This window comes from Malaclemys terrapin, chromosome 1, assembly GCF_027887155.1.
Source record: "Malaclemys terrapin pileata isolate rMalTer1 chromosome 1, rMalTer1.hap1, whole genome shotgun sequence".
Lineage (NCBI taxonomy): Eukaryota > Metazoa > Chordata > Testudines > Emydidae > Malaclemys > Malaclemys terrapin.
The window spans coordinates 210919476-210946035 of NC_071505.1; the positions used below are offsets into that span (position 1 = coordinate 210919476).

General features: G+C 41.4%; 1 protein-coding gene across 1 annotated transcript in view; it reads right to left on the bottom strand.

Moving 5' to 3' along the window:
* PDK3 (pyruvate dehydrogenase kinase 3) overlaps window positions 1-26560 on the bottom strand; it is an 86459-nt gene that overhangs the window by 23720 nt on the left and 36179 nt on the right. Inside the window, exons 3-5 of the mRNA XM_054005942.1 lie at window positions 14751-14822; window positions 7800-7984; window positions 5237-5326 (exon numbers count right to left, since the gene is read on the bottom strand). Of these exons, the coding sequence (XP_053861917.1) occupies window positions 5237-5326; window positions 7800-7984; window positions 14751-14822 (347 nt within the window). The remainder of the gene's footprint in view (window positions 1-5236; window positions 5327-7799; window positions 7985-14750; window positions 14823-26560) is intronic.

The window sequence follows — 26560 nt, forward strand, 5'->3', positions numbered from 1 at the left end:
CCTGGGTTTGTTTAGTCTGGAGAAGTGAAGACTGGGTGGGGGGAAAAGGGGGAGGGAGGGGGAAGAGACATGATAACAGTTTTCAAGTACATAAAAGGTTGTTACAAGAAGGAAGGAGAAAAAATATTCTCGTTAACCTCTGAGGACAGGACAAGAAGCAATTAACTTAAATTGCAGCAAGGGAGGTTTAGGTTGGACATTAGGAAAAACTTCCTAACTGTCAGGGCAGCTAAGCACTGGAACAAACTGCCTAAAGAGTCTGTGGAATCTCCATCATTGAAGATTTTTAAGAGCAGGTTAGACAAACACTAGTCAGGAATGGTCTAGTTATTACTTAGTGCTGCCTTGGATGCAGGAGACTGGACTAGAAGACCTCTTGAGGTCCCTTCCAGTCCTACATTGCTATGACTCTTTGCACAAAATATACATTCTTTGAAATCTAGGGAAGAGCTCAAACTCACCGCACATGGGTACTTCTCAGGTTCACTGGCTACAGCATGTTAGTTTTTTGATTTGGTGGATTATTTGGGGTGTCCCTTAGTCAAAATATGAGGTCATTTGAACACTAATCCTGCCCCCAGGCCTCTTCAAGACACAGCAACTTTCAACAAATAAACATGTGGATTTTAGTGCACTTAGAAAAATCAGTAAGCTAGTCTCAACTAGAGGTGGGTGACTTTATTTGGCAAATAGTAAAATTCCCAAGAAAATGCATTTTGAGGGGCACTGAAACTATGAAAATTTGGGTCAAATTCAGCAAATAGATTTAGCTGGGAAAAAAACCCCAACATGAAAATTTCAAAAATGTCATTTCATATCAACATTTTGTTTCAAAATATCATTTCAAATTTATATTAAAATATTTCATTTTATCTGAATAAAAAAAAATCAGTTTTTTGTTTTATCAAGAAAAAACTAATAAATTCAAGTTTCAGTCTGAAACTTTTTTTTTCCCCTTCTGATTTTTCAGTTCAGCCACTGAATCAAAAAATAATTATTCATCAACTCTAGTCTCATCTTTAACTAGTGGTGCTACTGTCTCATTATAACAAAACGATTCAAGTGACTAAGGATTATATAGCCATGCCCAAGTGATCAATACTTGTTAGATTTAAATGTTGTAATACAGTAGCTTAAATTTCAAGACTCATCAATATGGCATCAATAATTACAGTGGTTTAGAACAGAAAAACAAAATCAAAGGAACATCAAGAATCCATTTTGATTATATTTCCTGCTTTGGCAATCTATGCCACATCTCCACCTGCTGACAAAAAATTGCAACACAATGCACACAACAGCTATCTTGAAAACACACTGCACAAAACAGCACTTCTTATAAGGCAGCCATCGTTAACTGATAAAAATAAACTGTTTCACCAATTACTATGTATACTGGAAAATACTAATTTATGAAGAATTTGCAACTGCAATGACTTCATAAAAAAGAAAGAAAATCTGAATCTATGGGGTTAGAATTCTTTGATATCAAAATAACGCAAACTCTTATAATTTATTCTTAAGTTCTGTAATTTATAGGTTTCAGAGTAACAGCCGTGTTAGTCTGTATCTGCAAAAAGAAGAACAGGAGTACTTGTGGCACCTTAGAGACTAACAAATTTATTAGAGCATAAGCTTTCGTGGACTACAGCCCACTTCTTTGGATGCATATAGAATGGAACATATATTGAGGAGATATATATACACACACATACAGAGAGCATAAACAGGTGGGAGTTGTCTTACCAACTCTGAGAGGCCAATTAATTAAGAGGAAAAAAAAAACTTTTGAAGTGATAATCAAGTTAGCCCAGTACAGACAGTTATTTATTATCAAACTGTCTGTACTGGGCTAGCTTGATTATCACTTCAAAAGTTTTTTTTTCTCTTAATTAATTGGCCTCTCAGAGTTGGTAAGACAACTCCCACCTGTTTATGCTCTCTGTATGTGTGTATATATATCTCCTCAATATATGTTCCATTCTATATGCACCCGAAGAAGTGGGCTGTAGTCCACGAAAGCTTATGCTCTAATAAATTTGTTAGTCTCTAAGGTGCCACAAGTACTCCTGTTCTTCTTTTTGTAATTTATAGTTATTTATAATTCATACACTACATTTCACATGGTTTCACCAAACATTCAAAAACTGCTTTTAAAAAAGCTCAATAAAAATGAGGTCACTTAGGGATAGACTACTTACTCCAAAAGCAAAACTGGGATAAGGTTAATATTAATTTTCAAATGCTTATAAAGCAGCAAGACTAAGTGAAACATTACAGACACATCAACTGATACACAAATGTATAACAAAGGGTGAAATAAAGTATCACATTGCTTGAATACAGTTCCACTTGCAATCAGTACTATGCAATTAGTATATATATTTAGGCAGCTGCTACTTAAATATTAAAAAATGCTTTGTAATTCTGCTGTATTAGAGGCTTGCTGAACAAACTTGTTCTGTAGGGTTTAGCATGTCCTTTTTCTTCCTTTTTAATATACTTGAACTTTTATACTGTTGCTTACACAAATTACGTATTTTACAGCATATATCAAAATAAAATTTTCAAGTACGAACATGGATAGATTCCATAGTTTTAAAAAGGTGTTTTGTGTTCCACTAGTTTCTCACGTGGTCTCTCTCCTTCCTTCATAAGAATCATAATACCCTCTCCTAGCACTAAGGATTCCCTCCAACTATTTTCTTCATTTTTCTCCCCTCTTTTAAAGCATTGTGGGCACACTCCCTTAGAGGCAATCAGTTTTGCTCTTTAATATGGAGGAAATCAGATCAACAGAGAACAGCATGAAGAGATACCTCCTCTCATGGATGTAAAATGGTTTCTGCTTCCACTATGTTCATAGCCCTTGTCAACCCAAGAACTAAAGACCAAGATTTGATGCCCAACATCAGTTCTCATATGGCCCAATATTCTTCCACTAGATTACATCCTGGCACAGTTGGCCAATATGTCTTGACATGAGAATGTATCAACTGAGAATTCAGATACACACACTGCATACACATACGACACTAATAGGTACCCAATGTTTGTGTGTGTATATGCTCAGATGTATGTGTATAGAACACATATGCATGTGCATTTATTCATGTGCATATGGAACATTTGTGTGTGTGTGTGTGTGTGTGTGTGTGTGTGTGTGTGTGTCTACACACACGCACACTCCATGGGAGCAACACTGTGTGACAAGGTGTACAGTTACATCAAAACTTCCCTATATGCTTGGTGCCCAAAGACAAAAGCCAAGAGTTTCTAAATATCTGAAGATTATTCCTGTATTGTAATACTCCTGGGGGAATTCTGCAACAAAAAATTAAAAATTCTGCGCACAATATTTTCAATTCTGCATATTTTATTTTTCAAAACACCACAATATAATCACATCAGATTCAATTATTTTTGATCATTTATTTCAAAATACCTGTCAGCAAGTATGTCTGTACTGTTACAGACAACAAAAAAGATTCAGGATTATTAATACAGAACTCTGACTAATAATTCATTTAAAGTACAATACAGAAATATATTTCTTGCACTCCTCAGAAGCAGTGCAAAGGCTTGGGGGGAGTCCGGGTGACAGCGGACTTGAGGGAGAGGGAAGTAATTGCTGGGAAGGAGCCTGGTGTGAACTTGGAAGGTTGTTGGGTATGGGTGGGAAAAGTATGGAATTGGTTTTTTGCGAGGGGTGGGGAGGAATTGTTAAGGAGCTTCCCCCATACAGACCCTGGCTGACCTCTAGTCTCTCCCATTCAGTCAGGCACATCTGCCCCTGTCCCCCATGTATCCTTGAACTTCCTGTCCACATGTGTCCCTCCACTCCCACTCAGACATCCATTCTCCCCATCCCCATGTGGCTCTGCACCTCCTCCCCTGTCCCCAGGTGTCCCTGCACCCCTTCTTCCTGTCCTCCATCTCCATGTGTCTCTGTGCCTTCACTCAGCCTCCCCCTGTCCCTATGTGACCCTGCACCCCCTCCACCATTCCCATGTGTCTCCGTGCTCCGACTTAGACACCCTCATCTCCCTATCTGGCCTTGCACCTCCCTTCCCTCTGTGGCCCTATGCCTCCACTCCCATTCAGCACCTACCCCAGTCTGTCCTCCCTCACTAGCCCTTATGAGCCCCTGTCTGATCCCCCAGCAGCACCACGCTGTCTGTCTCCCCATAGCCCCTGTCTCCTGACATCGCCGGACAGGCATTGTGAAGAAGGCAGACTCTCTCTTCCCCAGCTGGCTGAGAGCTGCCCTTTGTTCTATCTCCACAGAGCCCTCTGGTGGGCAAAAGGCAGAACTGCAGCAACTTTCCAGTGAAGTTACAGTATTTTCTGATGGGACTGGTGGGGGAGGCTGCTCTGTTCTAGTGCCATAGAGCCCTCTGGTGAGCAAAAGTTGTAATTGCAGCAACTTTCCAGTAGAAGCTTTTTTCTGCACAAAAAAATTAAAATTATGTATGGCTCATTAATTATGCGCGCACGCAGTGCAACAGAATTCCCCCAGGAGTAATTATAACCTCACTTTCTTATGGTGTTTGTTTCTTTATTGTAGAGCCTTACTTGAATAATTGTACAAGAACAGATGATTACATATTTCCTTGATTTCCTTTAGAAAGGATGTCAAGTAGAATATGTATTCTTAAATACTTTTTGCAAAATAATTTAACCACCACATCAAACATAATAAAACGATAAAAAACTTTAATCGGTCCTTGTAGTACAAGATAAAGTTATAATTCCATTTTTTGTAGCTATATTAACATTCCACTAGTTTCAGATTTTTGGATTTTGAGGCCACTGGAAAGTGTGATCTAGTAGATAAAGCACCAGGCTAAGACACAGAGACATGAGTTCTAGTTCCAGATCTAGTTCTGCCCCTGGCCTGCTGGGTGTCCTTGGACAAGCCTTTACTTCACCTCTGTCTCAGTTTCCCGATATGTAAAAAGGAGATAACTGTACCCACCTTCTTTGTAAATAAAGTACATTGAGATCTACAGATGAAAAGTGCTGTAAGAGCTAGATATTATTAATATTATTAGGAACTTTGATATTTTTATGGCCCCACTATAAGCAACTGAATGTGTATCATTCCTTGGAGGTTTTTTAAAATTTTAATTAAATGGAAATATATTTTCTGTCTTGGACACCTTAACTAGTTATGTATGTATAACTGTAAATTGGGGTTTGAAACATAACACAAATATTAAATTTATCTCCTTACCTTTTACTACCTCAGCCACATTACAGGTAGGATCAATACTTCCAATATGCTTGGGATGAGCAGGATTAGTATCTCCACCAAAAAGAAGTGCTAAGAGGAAAAAAGTTGACAGTTAAGTGAATGGCTATTAAATTTAAAACAACATAAAAAAGTTAAATCAGATAATGTGTTGAAAAGATTCGGTTTCACGCTGCAAAAAGATACTTCACCATAATGTCAGTCCCTGATCAAGACTATTGCCCTCTCTCTAGGGAAAACACTTTGTTTAGTAATTATAGCTTGCAATATCTGATATGATATGAGAAATGAATGCATTGGAGTCCATTTATGGCTATCCAGAAGAAAGAGAAAAAGTCTCATAGTTCTCAGGATAGACTAGAGTCAGTACAGATATAAATGAATTCATATAATTATCTCAGTGCACAGCTATTACAATAATGAGGATGTTACAATAAGAAGGTCCCAGTAGGTAGGAACTGTAAGTATAAAAGGTTTCTAATACTTAGCATCCATTCATCAACAATAAATGAAATAAAATTCTGTAGGGGTCAAGGCCAAATTACATGAAGCCTCTGTTTTCAAAACTTGTCCTAGCCATCTCTCTTTCAACACTTAAGAGAGCCATTTGCCCTTAACTAATCAAGGCCGGATCACTAGAGTTTGTCTACACAAAGAAATTCCACCAGTTTGATTAAAGGTGTAATATTAAACTGGTTTAGTTAAACTGCTGCAACTTTGTACAAAGTAATTATATAAGCCAGGTTTAAATTGGTATGAGTGTCCAGACTCAACGTTGCACCAGCTAACTAAACCAGTTAACATCACGGTTAGTTAAACGGGTGCAACTGTTGTGTTTAGACTAGACCTACAAACTCTGATAGGATGAAACCTTTATTTATTATTAACATTTATTTTCTAAGAGGGGCCTTTTTATTTATCTAGCTTTGTTGTCTTTGTTTCTATGTCTGGCCAGATTTATTGCTAAGTGGATATACTATTTGTGACAAGATGGTCGATATAGTATGGTGGGTCCTGCGCTTTTCTTGGTGGGTGGGGGGGAGCTAAAATACCATCCCTTACCCCTGCTCTTGGGGCACCGAGGGCCCCACTAGTGGCCCAGGAAGGTGGTAAAGGAGGGAAGCGGAGGAGGGGTCTGGGTTTGCTCCTCACTCTGAGTTCCAGCCCCTCTCAAACCCTGCAGGTTCTTACCCTCTTCTCCCTTGGGTGGGGTACCTTCAGTCCTTAAATGCTGGGGGAGGGAATGTCCCTCCCCTGCTGGGGCAGGGTCTCCCTTACTCCGGTTTTCTGTTCCTCCAAGTCTAACAGCACACCTCCAAGCTCCAGTCCTCTCTCCTTCCTCCTTCCCTCTGACTGCCTGAAGCAGGGGGGTTTATTAGGTTTCTAACAGGGCCTTAATTGATTACAGGTGCTCCAATTAACCTGTAGCAACCCTCCCTAGTCTACAGGGAACCACGCCTTAATTAACCTAGGGTTTATATACTTCCCTTCTACCACTTTCCACTGCTCCCTGGCCCTCCTGTATCACATATTCTAATCTTTTTAGCCTTGTTATACTAGTGCAGTTAACACCTTTTACTGGTCATATTATAAATAAGAGTTACTAGATACATATGTAATTGTTAGTAAAATACCCTGGATTTAACGTTTTTCCTAATATATAACCGTACCATATGTAGTATGCCCATGTTTCTAAGATGTCACAAACAGAAAAATATTGGACAGAAACCCTAGAGCCCATGATGCAAATATACACTTCAAGAGATCACAAGATTGACCTTAACTTTGCAATGCAACAAATATTGGTTACTGGGAGCTATGTAAGTAATTCCTTTCACACTACAAGAAGAATACTAACAATGGATACTTAAACGGTACAAACCTGAGCATCTAATTTGAGGGAAAGTATGAAAATCAGAACTACTGTGTTGATTAATAAAGGGAAGAATAAAAATTGAAATCTCAGGTGAGAAATATAGTTTTTTTAGAAAAGAAAAAAAAAGAGGTTGGTGAATTAACAACAGGAGACAGCATAATTTGCTGGAAACTATTTAGCTCTTAAAATATGCACAGTGAACAAACACTACTCAAACACAACAAAACTAAAAAGGTGGAAGACTTTTTTGTGTCTGATGCTGAAACGTGTCAAATCTACAGAGCGGACTGGTAGGCAGAGAAGATGTAGTTATTTTACTAGTACCTAAAAATACCTTATACATCACCTTGCACACTGTATCTGCTAACAGGGTGGGGAAAAAAAATGTAGTCACATTGACAAAACAGAACTGTTGGGCTTCACTGCAAGCCTATCACTTTGGAATACAGGGCTGTTATTCTGCTTAGTGGTTCAAATTAATTTCTAGATACCCTCAAAAATACTGCACTACTTAAATAACCAATTGTCACAATATATCATCTACCATCTTCACCGCAGAATATTAAAATTAGTCATTGGTGCGAGGAATGCCAAATCAATGCTGTCATTTTAGGTTTATAAGCAACAACCAAGTATTCCTCCAAGTTGAAAAACAAAGCAATTACTTACTGTGCTGGTTAATAAGCATACGGAAAGAGATGCGGTTGGTGTAGAACCTATCTAGAAAATACTGGATGTTACTGCTAACAAACGGATCAAAGCCATACTTTTCCTTGTACTCAATCACCCCTTGAGCCATGGTAGGAACCACATCATTGTGTCTATTCCTTACTTTAATTAAAACTTCTAAAAAGCTGAAAGAAACACAAAATTAGAAACAGAATGTTAGAGTAACAGGAATTTCTGCATCTCACACCGCTGTTTTCAAATATTCATTTGCATATAAGAGTTTCTTACTGTTTATCCCCCAGAGTCTCCAAAAGTTTATCAAAGGCACAAAAATCCAACTACATTACTACCTACCACACGTTATGCTAAAGGGAAATATATTAGGGTGCAAATGTATGTTCAAACTAGTGTAAACATTCAAGGCCTCTTGATAACTCTAGTTATGTCCCATAAAAATGTATTTAAAATTGTGTTTTCTCCAGACCTTTCTTCTCCGACAATCCAGAACAGATGTCACACTACTTCTGCTTGGTTCGCAAATTCTGCAGGAGACAGTGGACTGGTGGGGAGCTGACTTAGAAGAGACCAGTTGGCTGTTTATCAGAATTTGTTTTTGGAGTAGATACCAGTTTGTTTTTAGAGTAGATACCAGATGGAAGGAATTTATGAGGATGGTTATGTTTAAGTAATGAGCAGTATCGCCATGTGCACAGACACAATTCTGTTCAGTTTCTTTTTATGCCTCTAGAGGGCAGAAAACACACAATGGCGCTTTCTCCTGTAGCATCTTCCCCTTTGAGATCAAGAAGTTTTAGGAGCTTACTTTCAGTTATTCTTTTTAATGGTATTGATGCAAGACAACAGTAGGCAAATATTCTAAAATAGATGGAAAATTTTACTTTCTTGTCAAAGCAGACCAGAGCCTGTGATATTTAAAGAATTACCCTTTCCTTTTACATACAATTCTTTTGAGGTACAAAATATTGAAAAGAACCATTCACATCTTAAAAAAGGATGACTTAATATCTTTTTATTAATCTTAAAACATGAAAAGTTAGCAATCTTCACCTCTGCCACATCACTGACATTAATGACGATCATATACTACATTGACAATAATGATTTTTCCCTTCCTTCAGGATCAAATAGAAACAAATGCAACATACTTTTCAAAAGGAAGCAAAGATGGTGACGCTTTTATTAAGTTGTAGCAGTGTCTGCAAAACTCAGGAGTCTTTTTATATGCGAACTCTGAAGCAAATTCTCAATGGGTTTATAATGATCACAGAAGAACAGTATTTGACAAACTGGGTGAATAATTCATTAAATTACAACCTAAGCACCACCTCTGGAAGCAAATAATAATACATTAGATTGTATGAAGTTACAGAAAATGGAAGACTGATTAGTCAGTATTTACTTCTTCTAAGGTCTTGTTTACACTACAGAGTTTTGTCAACACAAGTTATGCTGACGATCAAAAACCACTATAATCACATTGCTTGTGCATGTTCACATAACACCCTTTCTGATGGCAAAGCATGTCAATGGTTGGTGCTCTAGCATCGACAGTGAGAGCAATGCACTGTGGGTAGCTATCCCACTGTGCTACTCGCCATCTTCTGCAGCTAGCAATTGTGGGAAGGCGGAGTTGATCGCAATGCATCATGGGTGCAGACAATGTCCTGCGATGCAGTTTTTTCCATCCCATAGGCTTCTGACTGCATTCTGTGGCATTTCCAACGGCCCGCTTACTGTGCGCCTGCCATCTCAGTCTGAAAGGATGGATCCTGCACTGCTGTCTACTGTTGTGGTCACTGTTATGAACATACTGCACATGGTCATGCAGTATATCACAAGCTCCCAAACTGAACAGGAATCAGAGGTGCCTGACCTACTGTGTGCCATGGAAACAAGATTACTTTTGGCATTCACGGAGCAGCTGCACATGGTGGACCATTGCTTTTGAGCTTTGGAAACAAGCACTGAATGGTGGGATCGCATTGTGATGCAGGTCTGGGATGACGAGCAGTGGCTGCAGAACTTTCTGATGCGGAAAGCCACCTTCCAGGGACTGGGTGAAGAGCTCGCCCCAGCATTGCAGGGCAAGGACACCAAAATGAGAGATGCCGTCTCAATGGAGAAGCACGTGGCAATCGCTACGTGGAAGCTGGCAACTCCAGACTGCTACCGGTCGGTCATGGTTTGGAGTTGAGAAATCGACTGTTGGGGCTGCATTAACGCAAGTGTACAGGGCTATTAATCACATTCTGCTACGAAGGACTGTTAATCTTAGAAATGTGCGTAAAATAGTGGATGGCTTTGCGTCAATGGGATTCCCTAGCTGAGGAGGGGCGATAGATGGAACACACATCCCAATTTTGGCCCTGGACCGTTCTGCGATGGAGTACTTCTCTACGGTACTGTAGGCGTTTGTGGATCACCATGGGTGTTTCACTGACATCAATGTGGGGTGCACGCATCTTCAGGAACACTGGCCTGTACAGAAAGCTGCAAGCAGGGACTTTCTTTCCAGACCAGAAGATTCCAGTGGGGATGTTGAAATGCCCATAATGATCCTGGGAGACCCAGTGTGCCCATTACTCCCATGGCTCATGAAGCCTTACAAGAGAAACCTAGACAGAACCAAGGAGTGCTTCAACAATAGGCAAAGCAGGTGCAGAATGACAGTAGAATGTGTGTTTGATGGATTAAAAGCACACTGGCACTGCCTTTGTGGCGGGTTAGATCTAAATGAGGAAAATATTCCCATGGTCATAGCAGCCTGCTGTGCTCTCCATAATATTTGTGAGGTTAAGGGTAAAAAGTTTCCTCTGGGGTGGAGTATGGAGGCAGATCACCTAGTGGCTGATTTTGAGGCTATTAGAGGGACACAACGGGGGCTATTCGAATCAAGGTGGCTTTGAGGCACCATTTTGACAATGAGCACCAGTAATGTGCCTTTCTATACAGCATTCTGCCACGCTTTGTTAACTTGCCACCTTGCATGAAAAATCTGATGATTCCTGACCGTGATTTGTAATCCACAAATGATCCAATTGCCACTGTGTATTAATTGCTGCAGAAACCACAATGTGTAGGAGACAAATAAAGATTATCTTTCAGAAAGTATGTTTTTATTAAATACCAATTAAGAACACACACAAAACACTTGGTGGAAGGGAGATAACAGTGAAGGGCAGCGTAGGCTCTCATAGCTTTGTGTAAGTCCAGCTATCATTTTGCAAGCTGTCCAAATGACTTGTATGCCTCATTACTTGTAATCACCTAAAATTTTTCTTTCTGTCGTTGATGAACTTGTTTTATCTAAACTAGTTTGTTTGGTTTTAAGTGTTTGGGAAACGTCATTCCAGGTAACAGGATTTGTGCATATACTTTTCTATTAATGAAATGATGGACTTTATATGAGCTTGTATTGTCCAGAAGGAGAGAGCTGGACACTACAAGATGCACATGTCTGGCGGAAAGTCTGGGACTGGGAGTTTGCTGGTGTTGCCCTGCAGCTTAATTCATTGGTGGATGGCTGTAGCACTCATAGTAATATCTGGGAGTAATTCACATGCTGAAGGCTGCGTGTGAGCTGAGCAAGAGTGGTTGCTCTCACAGTAAACACTATAAAAGGCACCCTAGGCTGGAGAATTGAGTGGACACTGCTGTTCAACAGTCCAGATTGTACCTTGGGTAATGTCACAGGTACCTCTCTTAATGAGTAATAATGTATCCATTTTCCCTAAAGATGCTTTCCCTTTCACCTTACATTGCTGATTGTGAAGGAATGTTCCTCTTTTAAAATAACATATTCACCATCTCCCATCTAATCAGAAATTCTTAAGTGCCTCCACAAATGGCTCATCTAGTCTTTCAAAATGACATCTTACTTTGCAAAATAAGCAGTAATGTGGACGTCTTAACAGACACTGCCTAATCCCAAATCTAAAGACTTTTAAAATAAAGAAGGGCTGTTCTTACATACTCACCTACCTTGATGATTGGACAAGCATCCCCTCTTCAAAACTACTTTAATGCTTAAGGCTTCAGAGATTCTTTTAAATAGGTTAGGACTTTCTGATTATGTGTGATCTGTAACCACTGAAATCTCAGAGTTAAATGCCAAGAAAAGAGAGGTTTCAGTCCTTTGCTTCCTAGCTGTGAATGGCAAAATCATTTTTTTGGTTGCAAAGAAGTACAGTAACATAAAATCTTATTTTCTCTTCTGCAAATAGAGATATAGTGCTACAAGGAAACAAACTTGAATTTCTTTATGTTTCATATCAGAAAGCATGCCTGCCTAGAAACCAGAATCCTTCAGTGGTACAGAGGACAACATATATTATAAAGGAATCTTTAGTTATTTCTAGGATGCAACTGCTCCTCGTCCTATCTGCAAAGATGCTTTGCTTCACTCTTGAAGATATTTCTGTCTATGAACTAAGATAGACCGAAACGTTTTTTAAAAAGGCTAACAACCTGAATATATTTATGTTTATTTATGAGTTTACCACTTTTCCTTAAGTATCAGGGGGTAGCTGTGTTAGTCTGTATCTACAAAAACAACAAGGAGTCTGGTGGCACCTTAAAGACTAACAGATTTATTTCCTTAATCTTGCTATGCCCCATGTCGGTCAAGTTGGCCCCTGATATTTTCACTTTAGACTGTAGAAGAGCACCAATTATTTCAAACAAAGCTCGCATGACACCAGAATGAAGAAATTTATTAATATTCTGAGTTAGTCACTAGTAACCAAGTTTTCAAAATACTACATACTACTTCAGCAAAAACAGAGTAAGTAACATTGAGTTGCACAGAGCAGGAATTCTTAGAAAACTGGTTGAACCTAGTCAACTTCATGTGCTTTGGCAGATGTGCATGAAGGCAGCATCAGTAAGAAGAAGATGAGTTCTTTACCCCTTCATTTTATAACTATCTATCCAGAAACAGTAGCTACATGAAGACAAGCTGAGATGATGTAACAAGATCTGTAGTAGATCTTAGTAGTCAATACATTTGGAGAACTCTATTGGCAAATAACCTTGTATTTTTCATGAAAAATCTTTCACTGATGTCCCCACTCACAGAGATTACCTAGCATTAACCCCTCTGGAGCAAAGGTGAAGAGCTCCATAATTTGTAAACAGACCGAAGGAGCAGTTTTACCAAAACATGCATCAGATCTAACTTATGATCTGGCTTTTGTATCAACACAAGAGCGTCACCACAGCTTTAGCAGAGTAAGCGTGGCAACCTTCTGTAATGGCAATTTCTGAATAAGTCACAATTCAAGTGAATATCCATTTAGATTACTATTGATTGGATAGGTTAACCCTTTTTGACCTAAACACAAGAAAAGAGTTACGCAAAAACGTTCATTTCTCTACATAAAAGTGGAAGGCATTTTTGATATCCAGCTTATGGAGAAAATCTTCCACTTGAAGGATTTAGAATGAAAGACAGGCAAAGGGACTCATTTTAAATGGAATTGGTATACAAGTTGAGTGAGAAATTTGTGATGAAGTTTGAGAATCACTTAAAAACCAAGAATGAAGCATGAGGACATATCTTATTTACCTTTTTGAAAGAGAATATAGCTATTAGAAACATCAGTTTAAAGTGCTGTCCTGGTCTACACAGGAAAAAACTAAACACTACATCTTACTCTACAGATCAGCACCAAGTCTAATCTGTTTACTTTAATGATGAAAAGAACTTATTACTTCAATACTGTTAGCACTGCAAAACCAATATAACTGAGGGAGCAACAGCAGAGTTTATTCCTTCTCATGCATCATCAACAAAATTGTCTACCAAGTTTCAAATGAAGGGCCAAATTCTGTGTTCAGTCATACCTGTGTAAACTCAAAGGAAGCATATGGTTATACAGATGTAATGGAGAACTTTTGGAACTTGCTTCCTCCTCAACTCTGTAACAGTCCAAGTCCATTAGCCTTCAGAGTCCCCACCTTTTCTCCCTTGACTATGAAGATATGACTGTAGGACAGAGCTGAATAGCAGTGGTGTTGGAGTCTGTTGATTAGTTTTTGTTATATTTATGCTGTTGCTGGGTTATTTGATACGATTTTGGGTAACTGATGGGTCTGCCTATTTATTAGTATATTTTTAAGAGTGTCAAGGGTGACTACAGTATTGGATGGACTCTCTAAATTGCAGTTTATTAAACATCTAAGGTAATTAAAAACACAGAATCTTTCCTTTAATGGTATCGATGCATGAGCAAGAAAGGAGCTAGTATGACTTTCTCATCTGAAGTAGAGTGTTTGTTACTCGCAGTAAGAAAATCAGAATAAGATTGATCTTCAGTGTAAGTTGTGGCTTGCTTTTCTCTGATTTGAATTTGGCCCATGAAACCTTTCACTTCAAAGTCATTAGTCTGAATTCAGCTCTGATAGATAGCAATGAAGGGTTAAATCCTGTCCCCATTGTAATCAATAGCAATACTCCCGTTGACTCCGATAGTGACAGGATTTCACCCAAAGTAATTTTTATTGTATGGTAAGTGTTCTGTTCCAAGTTATAGACCTGTTTGAAATATGAATACATTAACATAATATATTAAAATACCATAATAGAGTATCTGAGCTCAAGGAAAACAGAGTACTTAAGTATTTTTTTTTTTTAGTATTAAAAGTGTTTGGTACCTTTAGTATACCTTTATTTATATATAATTTTTTCTTTTACATACCTTTAATTTAACACATTATACAGTATTGCAAGTTAGGAACTAGCAGGATACAGCATAGGTTGTTCAAACAAACATAGATTTTATGTTTGAGTTAGTACAAACTCAACCTTAACTACCTGAATTCTACATTACAAATTTGATTACTTCTGTGTGTTACAATAAACAGAAATCTTGGCTTGTAACAGATCATTTTCCTATGGTGGTTTTACTTTTAAAATAAATCATTACTTACTTATCCAGAATATGAGGATCCTCAGGGCTTTTATTTTCATATTCTAAAAACTCAAGGAAACTTTGCATGTACCTGAAATATAAAGAGATGTGACATTAAGAACTGGGGTAAAATGTTCAAAGACACCTAAGTGACATAGAAGCCCACTCAGACAGATCATATCTGGCCATGGCACTCTTACTGAAGGAATATCAGGACTTACAGAAACCAGCCTCAAGCCACTCACCACACAAAGGGCCAGCTTCCTTCAAGACACAACCAACTTCCTCTAGAAACTCCACAACATTAACAACCTCCCTCAGAACACCATCCTTGCCATTGTGGATGTCACCTCCCTAGAACCCACATCCCTCACAATAATGGCATCACCGCCTGCCTCACATATGTACAAGGCAATGGACAACACTCAGCTATTCCCCAAGCATACTGTCAAACTCATCCATTTCATCTTCACCCATAACAATTTTATATTCAACAATGTTTTGTCCAAACCCTGAGAACAGCCATGGGTACTAGGGTGGTTCTCCAATATATGATAACCTCTTCATGGGATACCTTGAGAAAGAATTTCTGGACAAATGCACCATGAAAGCAACTATATACCGGAGATACATTGATGATACTTTCATCCTCTGGACAGAACCTAAACTCCCTCACTGATTTCCACCACAACTTCAATGATCACCACGCATCCAATAAACTCTCTCTAGAACACTCCTGCACCAGCATCATCTTGCCAGACACCATGATCAGCTTCAGCAATGGAACCCTACTGACCAATGTATACAAGAAACCCATGGCTCATCACACTTACATACACAGATCAAGTAACCACCCCAAATACACCAAGAAACCTGTTATCTGCAGCCAGGCACTCAGAGATCACAGAATATACTCAGTGGAGAAAGTCCAGGATACACACCTTAACACACGTAAAACTGCCTTCACCAAACAAGGACACTCCCCCAGAGAAGTAGATCATGTCATGGAACAGGCCACACAAATATTCCAAGAGAAACTCCTTCAAAACAGGAAAAAACCCTCTGACTGCACACACCTAGTTGTCACCTACCACTCCACACTGGAATCCATACAGGGTATCATTTAATATTTACAACCTATACTTGTTGGGGAACACATCTTGAAATAAATCTTTCCCGAACCCCCTCGTCTGGTCTTCAAACAACAGACACCCCTGCTCCGCAATCTCACCAACCTCATTAGCAGAAGCAAGTCCCCCACAGACCAGGACCCACCAACTCAACACAGCACCAGACCCTGCCATAACTGATGAAAAACTTGCAGACATATACGATGGTCAATACCCTCCAACACACTTTTCAAGATCCATGGGTCATACAAATGCCTATCACAATACGTTGCGTACCTCCTCCAGTGCACTAAATACCCCAATAACTATGTGGATGAAACCAGACAAACACTACACTTTTGAACGAATTCACAGAGAAAAATGATAAAAGACAAAGACACCATATCACCTGTGGGCAAACACTTTTCACAAAACGACAACTCCATATCTGACCTCTCAGTCCTCGTCCTCAAAGGAAATCTACACAACACCTTCAACAGACAAGCCTGAAAGCTTAAATTCATAACTTTGCTCCACACTAAAATAAAGGCACTGGATTTATGGCTTGCTACAACAATCTGTAACCCACTAACCTCCCTTTTTTGTCCTATGACTGCAGCCGTGTTAACAGACTACTTCACCCTGAATAGTATCATACAATGTGTTAACTACTTATGTTAAACAATCTGTTACAACTTGTATTTAGCTGTGACACTCTTAGTAGGTTTCTCAGACCTTAAGAAGAGCTCTGCATAGCTCAAAAGCTTGTCTCTTTCACCAACAGAAGTTGGTCCAATAAAAGATATTACCTCACCCATCTTGTCTGTCTAACAGGAGCCTAGAACTACAATTTTGTCTGAAACAAAAACATATACAGTACACAAAAAGAGTTCCACGCAAAGGCTGCTACAAAGTGGGACATTTCCAAGAAAAGCAAAAAAAGGACAGTCAGAATCAGCATGCATTAAAAAAATGTATAATTTAAACCAAAAAACAAAAATCCACACTTTTAAATAAAAAAAATCTAATTTAAATAATCAATTTCTTTAAAATAAATACATGTTCATTTTTTAAAAATAAACCTATTCAATATTTAATTTGAAATTGACAACCTATGTTAAGGCAAATTTATTATAAGCCCTAAAAATAATTTAAATACAAAAAATAATATTAAGCAGTACATGTTGGCTGCCAAGTTTTAAAGAAAGTCAAACCATTAAAATGGTTGAAGTCACTGGCTAAAACACCTGAAATAGGTGGTCTTGGCAATATGCATCAGAGCCCAGATTGCAGGTATCCATGGCAACTGTGATGGTAAGGAAGAGAAGAGCTCTCCTACCAATGAAGCTGTTGGAACACTCAAGTCTCCTTTGAAGACTGTTTCCACTGGTGTGCAGTAATGCACCACAGAGTGCTGCAAAGATCTCATATTCGGATGAGCAAAGGGTGTGACACAGGTCATGAGGAGACTATCAGGCCCAGCAGTCTTTGGAAAAATTGTGTAGTTGTTCCAAGATTTGCCAAGGAGTCTTGAATTAAAAAAAAAAAAAAATCTCTCTTCTGGAAGAAAGTATCTGGCCCAAGTGGAGTCCAGGACAGCTCCAATGAAGGTGATCCTTTGCACAAGTTGAAGTGAGGACTTTCTCCCATTTGACTGATAGTCTCCAAGACTGGAAGAATATGCAAATGTATAGGATCTGAGGAGACTCCTGTTAAGAGTTGACCCTTCGGAGTCAGTCGTCCAGATATGTCGGCAAATATTCCTGGGTGTCTGAAGTGAGCAGCAACCACCACAAGGCACTTGAAGACTCATTCGGCTGTGTACCAGCCAAAAGGAAGGACTCGCCTGGTAGCGTCTTGTCCTCACACAAAGAATCTCAGGTATTTGATGAGAGTGATTTCCAAATGACAGTAGATATCTTTTAAACCAAGAGATGCATACTAATCTCCTGGAGATAAAAGGATAACAAATGAGCATCCTTAACTTGAATGTACCTGTTGAGGTTTTTGAGATCCAGGATCAGTCTCAGAGTGCCCCTTTTCTTGGTAATTAGAAAATAGTAGAAAATGTGGCCCTGAGACTAGAGTGGCAAAAATGTGTTTCGAGTCCTGTGCCAGAAGACCTTAGAATAGAGGCTGGGCTCTCAGAAGCATTGATGGGCCTGTCACAGTATCACACTGTGGAGACTGAGAAATCACTGATGAGCCTCAAATCTCTTCCCCATCTAGTAGAGGAACTGAAGACACAGGAAACCATGCACTAGGTTACCCACTGGGTCTCACCCAGACATAGAAAGCACTGGACATGGGCGCTTGTCTCAAGTACGATCACTGGACAAGAAGAGCACCTCTTGAAGCTCTTACATAGTCCCAGTGAGAGCTGAAGGTTCATAGCCTTCTCATACATGTCTAAACTATTTATAAAAAAAAATATTAAGCTAGACTAAAGGAAAGTGTAGTCCAGAAGAAGAAAAGGTGTGTTCCTTGTACTCTCTGCAGTTGTGGCAAAGAAACTGAGGTATACATCACCTTCAGCAGAGTAAGACAACAACATCAGTGCAAAAACTCATGCACTCCCCAGCAGACACTACTCTTCAAATAATTCTGCAGCTCAATGGCAGGGCACTGTATCCGACAAGTTGGAATCAGAGAACTCCAAAGTTATTTTTCTTAGCTTCAAATCTAAGTTCTTCAAAGTTTCTATACTAACCTTGTCAGACTGTTCAAAGCTCTATCTAACTAGGAAGTGGAGGGAAAAACGTAACCCTAATTGAAACATATATCCAAGTCATCTGCAGCTGTTTCCCTAGCAGCTTGTAGCACCCTAATGCACAGAGTGAAAAATAAAGATTAAGAATGCAAACCTAGTCAGAGTGGATTTGGGGTTTTCTGAAACCTTGAACATCAGCTCAAGTCCTTGAATTGATGCTGTTCCATATTTTTCTTCTTTTCTTTGAAGTTAGTTTTTAACCTGCTTTTAGGCACATTTATTAAACATCTTTTTACTTACCTAAGAGCAGTTTGAAAAACTATTAAACTTCAACAAAATAGAAAGGTATAAAACTGAACAAATTTACTTGAAATGGAGATGCACAATTCTGATAAATTAAGTATGTTTCATTATCCAAGTTACATTCTTCCCAATATGCTATAGCAGAAACTGCCTAGGCAAACAGAAACATGGGCAGAAAAGCAATTAATTTCTATAGCATAATCTGTTGATATACAAGTTATTTCATTCCATGTTGCACTTTCCTTTGATCATGAACATGGAGAGACAAATTTGAGTAGCTGAATGTGGGAATAAGAAGGGCTTTAAGCCTGCACAAACAATGTCTGGCAACATTTTAGCAAAACATTACGTATAGTGACTGTTACTCAGCATGAGGAAGGAAAGTACTACCCAGTAGTGGTGTGCTGAACCACTGTAAAATAGACACACACATTATAGGATTTGAACTTTCAAAAATAACTAGCTGATTGGCATAATTTATGAACACAAAGTCAATTACAGTTTACAATTCTGGATGTGTCACTGAAATCACTGATCACAGCCTGTACAAACTTAAAATTTGTCTTCCCCTTAGCATTGAAGTGTTTGTGTTTTCCAATACTTCATTACAACTGTCTTTAAAAAAAAAAAGCAGCTCAGGAATATTAAACATCTGCAGTGTTAGGGTTTTTTGGTTTGTTATTAAAAGTAAATTCAATATGGCACACTTTCAGGTGAAGTGGCCACACTATCGGCTCCTAAATTTTCTCTTTATTGTTTTCTCTACATTTTCTTTACTGGTGCTAGGAGTCTGTAGAAATTTCAGGGGCACTGGCCTACCATTTTCTAAGGTTTTCCTTTAGAGACTATCTCTGTTGTACCCAAGCACTGAACAAATATATCTTCACAGCAAGTCCCGTTAGTATAGTCTCAGTGTGTGAAGTGAAAGACTTCTTCACAGCCATCCCCAAAATGGCAATGGCATCTCCACTTGGGTCAAGGGATCAAGGATTGTTTTTCCACAGAGGAAACAAAATAAATTAAAATTAACATATGATACTATATAGAAGACGAGTACTTATTCTCAAAATGTGTTTGCCTATTTTAACTGGGTGGTTTAAATAGGTTTTTGAAAAGGACTGTGTAGGGCTTTCTGAAAAATGTTATAATTTGTCACCTTCAAGACTCCTAACACCACTGGCTCCATCTCTTTGCTTTCCCTACCACTCCATTCCACCGATGATGCTAGACTCTACTATCCATTGTCCTTTTCACACCTTCATGCTTGCTTCCATACTGCACCTTACACTTCACATGCCCTCCCAAAATTTGCCTATAAAGACCCACTTCTCCCAGGAAGCTAAGAAACTGCCCACCTATATTGGCTGTATTAGGGGCCAGTGAGGATTATTGTTAATTATTTAGTCATATATTTTAAAAAAATCAAAATAATTTGGAACCACCAAAAAGTAAACAGGTCTATGTAACTCTGTAGGGAGCCAGGGTGGCTTCCCTCCGAACCTGAGGGTAAAGGGCCTTTCCCTCAGCCTGAGTGGGCGGGGCCAGCCCAAGCTCGCTCCACCCCCCGGAAGGGGAGGGGTGGAACAGGAAGTATAAAGGGCGGGGCCCTTAGCTCAGTTAGGGCAGCACCAGGGAGGGAGGCAGACACAGACCGCGGGCTGCTCCCTTCAGAGCCTGCTGCCACACCAGGGGAGGCCCTGGACCCGTGGAAACCTCACCTGGAGGACGGACTGGGGCTGCCGGGACTGCCTGCTGCCGAGTACCCAGAGGAACTGGAGGAGCCGGAGGGGGGGCTGGAGCTGCCAGCAGCCGAGTACCCAGAGGAGCTGGAGGAGCCTGAGCCTGAGGGGGAGCCGGAGCTGCCAGCAGCGGACTACCCCGACGCACTCACGGGACCAGAGGGATTCGGGCGAGCAATCGGGTAGGAAGTAGCCCAGGGACGGAGCTGCACAGTGGTGAGTCTATGTAGTGGGACGACCCCGCTGACCCAGTGGTGGGACCCTCGTTCTGCCACTGTCAGGGCCCTGGGCTGGAGCGCAGTGGTGTAGGGTGGGCCTGTGTTCCCCTACCCGGCAGAGCCACGCCGGGACCTTTGCCGGCACTCCCCTGCCTGAGGGGCGCGCTACTGACCTTTGCCGGCGCTCCCCTGCCTGAGGGGCGCGCTACTGACCTTTGCCGGCGCTCCCCTGCCTGAGGGGCGCGCTACTGACCTTTGCCGGCGCTCCCCTGCCTGAGGGGCGCGCTACTGACTCTGGCTGGCGGCCGCCCTGCCGCTAATTCCCCGCTGACGGAGGCGTGACCCAGACCGGCCAGTGACTTCGTAGCTCCCCACCGCCCCCTAGCGGGTAGGTGGGCCGACGCCGATCACAAACTCTATAATCTTATTACCATAACTCTGATCCTCTTTTTCCTTCCCCTCCAATTGTTTTAACACAGACTTATGCCTTATCTTTACTTAGATTATATACTCTTTAATATGGAGTTAGTGTCTCTTGTTTGGGCTACCCTCATGACAGTGGAGCCCCAGGGCACTACTGTAATACAAATAAATAATGTAAATTACCATTAACTATTGCACTACTGATTGGCAGACTTGTTGCTAATTAGCAAGTAGACAGATTAATCAAAAAAATGACTAACGCATCACATGACTTACTTTGCTTATTTATTTTGTCAAATGTTGTTTAGTTTTACTTGTTTGATAAAACCTGGCAGCATATTAATGAATACAATGTAGTATCTTGTTAAAATAATAAGATTTTAGAATTACATCTGCTGACAAATTTTGCTGAAGTAAGAAAAGACTATGATTCGGGGAGGGGAGTTGGCATTTTATAAAGTGAGCCATTTAGCTAAATGTAGATTAGTAAAGTTCTGCTGTACAAAATTCGGAAACATCTTTGAATAATTCTTATAAACCAACAGTTACTCACCTTCTCATAACTATTCTTCTTTGAGATATGCTGCATACATCCATTCCACCATATGTGTCTGTGCGTCTTGTGCACCAGTGCCTAAGTTTTCCCTAGTGGTACACGTAGGGGCAGCTATGCCCATGCTTTGGCTTCCCTCATGATCCAAGCCAAGGGTATAGAGGATGGAGCCACGCTGCCCATCCTTGAATTCCTTCGTACTGGAATCCAGGTGATAGACTGATGTGCTGGAGAAGGAGGAAGGGTTGTGTACTGGACATATGCAACACATCTCAAACAACATCCTCATGAGAAGATGAGTTTTTTCTTCGAGCGACTGCATATGTCCATTACTCTGCAGGTGACTCTTAAGCTGTTTTCAGTGGAAATGGGTCTAGCAGTCTCATCAGAAGAGGGACTGCAGGACTGCTTTCCCCACATTTGTGTCTTCCTTTGCTGTGGCAGTAACTGCATAGGCTCTCTCAATTCTATCTAGAGCAGGGATAACTGATTAAAGAGAAACCATATGGAACTATAATTTTTGTATGTATCTGCTAGATCCAGAGGTATAGAATGGATCTGACAACCCTTCTGGCTCTGGGTATTAGGAAATACTGGAAGAAAAAACCCTGATCTGCTGTTGAGGAGGTAACTCCTCTACAGCTCCCAAAGAATGTACAGATTGCACTTCTTGCCTTAGTATAGTATTTGGAGATGGGTCCGTGAAAAAGAACTGGAAGGGAGGCAGAAGAGAGGGATACAAAGAAACTGCAAGGTATATCCCAATATCATGGTGTTTAGCACCCATTTGTCTCAGGTGATAATCTGCCACACACTTAGGAAATGGGATAACTGGCTCCCAAAGGGAGGGAAAGGGCCAGAAAGATCCAAGCTTATAGGTATGCTGTCCCTGACTAAAACATAAAACAGGCGTCTTAAAGGCCTGTGGCTGACTGGATAAAGTGACTGAAGAGGCAGAAGGTGGTGAGGCCTCCTTCTTTGTGATCTTTGTTTTCACCTAGAATGGTCAGATTGTCTGTAGGGATAGCCTGAGCTGGAAATGAGGACGATATTTTGTCCTCTTTGTGGCCAGTGTGCACAGGCCTAGGGACTTTAAGGGTATGTCTACATAGCAATTAAACACTTGTGGCTGGCCTGTTCATCTGACTAAGACTCAGACTGCAGGGCTGTAAAACTGTGGTGCAGACATTTGGGTTTGTGCTGGAGCCCAGGCTCTGGGACCCTCAGGTACTTCTGCAGGAATCCCCGAAGACCGCAACCACAAGGAATGGTGCAGTTACTGATGTCACCATGACCCTCGCTGCAGAATCTGTGGTATGTAAGGAAGGCTGCAAAGTAGATCAAGAAACCAGACAACTTTCTACTAAGAGGCACTGAAACTCTTCCTTGGAGCCATCAGGCAATTTATTTACAAATCTAGACACTGCCTCCGAATTTGAATAGTCATACCGAGCCAAGAGGGTCTGGTGTTTGGCGATGTGTAGTTGTAACCCTGCAGTTGAATAAATCTCTCTCCCAAAAAGCTCCAGCTTTTGGAATAGCCTTAGGTCTACCTCGACAGTGTCCTTCATTCACTGCAGCCACTACCAGTGAAACTGGGGTAGTGTGAATAAAAATCTGTTCCAACCCCTGGGATGGAACTTGGCATTTGCCCTCTGTGAGCTTAGCCATTGGTGGAATAGATGAGTCGGTTTGCCAGAGTGACCTGGTTGACTGCATTATCACCTCATTCATAGGAAGAGCTACTTTCCCTGCAGTAGCCGGGTGCAATATGTCTGTACGCTTATGCAGATCCTCCTCCATCATCTCCATCTAAATACCAAGATCTACAGCTATTCTTTTCAGGATCTCTTGGTAGCTTTATAAGTCATCTGGAGGATGGAGGAAGCTTCCAGTACCATAATCTCATCCAGTGACAAGGATAATGTAATCAGAGGAGGCAAGGTAGAACCCTCATGAGGCTGATCTTGCACCACTGAGGTAGACAGCTGGTCCAAGGAAGGGTCCAGAAATTTGGTATCCAGCAGCTGTTTGGTACCAAGTACTAGCAGTCTCTCAATACGGGGTAGGGAAGCCTTCCTTCTCATGATCTGCTTCTATGAGGAAGAGGAGATGTCCATCTCGATGCTAGAGGCATCCCCACAGGCACCCAATAGGGCCAATGAGGGAGCTGATACGGCATCAGAAGCCAGTTGTGCCTAGACCAAGCCTACCAATCCTTCAGTCTGCTCATGTCAGAATACCTTCTGTGAAAGTGGGAAAGGGTTCTGGAGGAAACCCTGGACTCTCTGAAGTAGGAGACATGGACCCACTTTGGACTCCAACAGGGAGTAACAGTACTCCTAAGGCCAAGATGGTGCGGTACCAGGAGACATCCTCGGATACTGGGATTGGGATCTATGTTAAGACTGTAATACCAGGGGTAGCATCAGAGGCTTCCCAGCTATTGGTACTGTGTGTTGAGGTGAAGCAGGTACTAGGAGCCTAGACACCCTCAATGAAAAAATCATTGAGGATGGTACCAGTCTTGAGACTGGTGAGGCTGTAACAGATTCCAACATCAGTACCGAAGACTGCACAAATTGTGACAGTTCTGACAGAGGACCTTTGCCTTGAATCAGCAGTGAGAGTGGTACCAAAAGGCACAGCAAATCCTTCACGGCCACACAGATCTCTGGTATTGTCAGCACTGAAATGGATGGCAGTCATTGCTGCTTACAGTGGGACAATCTACTGTCATCATCAATGAAACAGCCAATCTTGACAGTCCTGGGGCAGGTCAATCCTGTGAGAGCCACAGTGGGCCAGTACTGGAGAGCGGTGAGCCTAGGGACATGCTCTACCTTCAATAATGGAGTGTCCTTCCACTGCTGAGGAGTCCCCGCACTGAGGACTTCCAAGAAGTTGATGCCATCTTCTTCTTAAGCTTCAGACAGGAGTGGTCCAAGCTCTTATGCTTTCTAGAGGACAGCCCCAGCGGAGGGGATCTCCTATGATTTCTGTCTGTTGGCAAGGCTGGGGGAACATGTCTAGAAGGAGTGGTTAAAGAGCTCCCATGAGCCAAGTGAGTGGTTCTGATGCTGGGCAAAGAGCACCCTCTATGAGACTGTATCTAAAAGATTAGATCTCTCTCTGCTTCTTTGTTCTGTATTTGAAGCAGTGGCAGATCAGACACCTGTAGTACTCAAGTAACCTCACCCAAGTATTTTGAACAATGAGAGTTCAGGTCACTAACGGGTATCGCCTTATGACAGGGAGAGCAGGCCTTTTTACCAGAACACCTTGGCACAAGCTCTTCAAGTACCTGATGAGGCCCAGAAAGACTTACATAAAGAAAGCAAAATAAGGTTTAAAAACAAGAATAAAAGGAATAAAGAAAGAAAACCACCAAGAGAGGCAATAGCAAGTATCCCTAGTAAAAGTTAACTATAAAAAATATTGTTCACAGAGGAATGTTTTTTGACTGTAAAGCACTGAAATTCTCTGGCCACTGATCACCGATGGTAAGAAAGAACTGAAGAATAAGCAGGATGGCCAAACTTACTGACCCTCCAAATCGCATATGACAATCTGCAGAAATTTGAGAGCTGGGGCAGGCATGCCGGGGCTTGGGGTTTCAGTCCCACAGGAGGCACCTGACAGGGCTCTGGGCTTCAGCCCTGCGTGGAAAGGGATCTCGGAACTTCAGCTCTGCAGGAGGCGCCTGCCGGGACTCAGGGCTTCAGCCCTGCACGGATGGAGTCTTGGGATTTCAGGCTCACAGGAGGCACCTGCCAGTGCTTGGGGCTTCAACCCTGTGAGAAGTGCCTGCCTGGACTCAGGGCTTCAGCCCCGTTCCTGCTGAGGCACCGAGCCCCAGAAGGCATGCCCTACAGTGCTGAAGTCCTGAGACCTCTCTCCCTGCTGGGAGGAAGACAGAGGCGACATGGGGGGGAGGGACACACACCTGGGGTCATGTACCTTCTGAGAGTTTTGCCAGGGTTTGATTGCCCCACTCGGTCACAAGGTGCTGCTGGGTCCCCTCCTCCCTGCATGGCAGCTGCTGGAGCTGGCAAGCTGGGAGCTGCGGCCAAGGGGAGAGGCAGCGGCAAACAGCTGGGAGCTGCAGGGAGTGCCACTGCTTTTGCTGCTACCTCTCCTTATGGAGCTAAAGCAGTGGCTCCTCCCTGCAGCTCCCAGCTGTTTGCCACTGGCTCTCCACATGGAGCTAACATCCGGGAGCTGCAGGGAGGGGTCAGTGAGGGTAAGACCGGGGGTATCCTGACAGGGCATGGCTCAAGCTGTTGGAGGGGAGGGGGATAATCTTTAAATTGTGCCCTCCCCTCCCTCCAGCAGGCACCTGTTGTCTCTAGCAGAAGCCTCTAGCTCCACCACCCCACCGCAGGGCAGAAACCCTGGGCTCCCCACACTCCACGAGCTGCACTTTAACAATACAAATGCCGCAACTACACAGCCACGTTAAAGCACTGCTACGGCAGCGCTTTAACGTTGCTAGTGAAGACATACCCCAGTGTGGTCAAACAGAAGTTTACTTTTCTTGCTCGTTTGGTATATCTTATGGGAGATAACCTCCAGTTTTGGGGTATATCTGCCTTATTTCTCAGCAGTTTGTCCTGAATTTGGTATTCTCAGTTGTGTCCCACAAAGGCACGGTTACACTTGTGAAAAATTCACAGGTTGATGGATTTATGATGATTTGAAAGTATTAGACAATATTTAAAATATGACATTTAAAAGTTGATTAATTTCAGGTATAATAAATTTTATCCAAGAT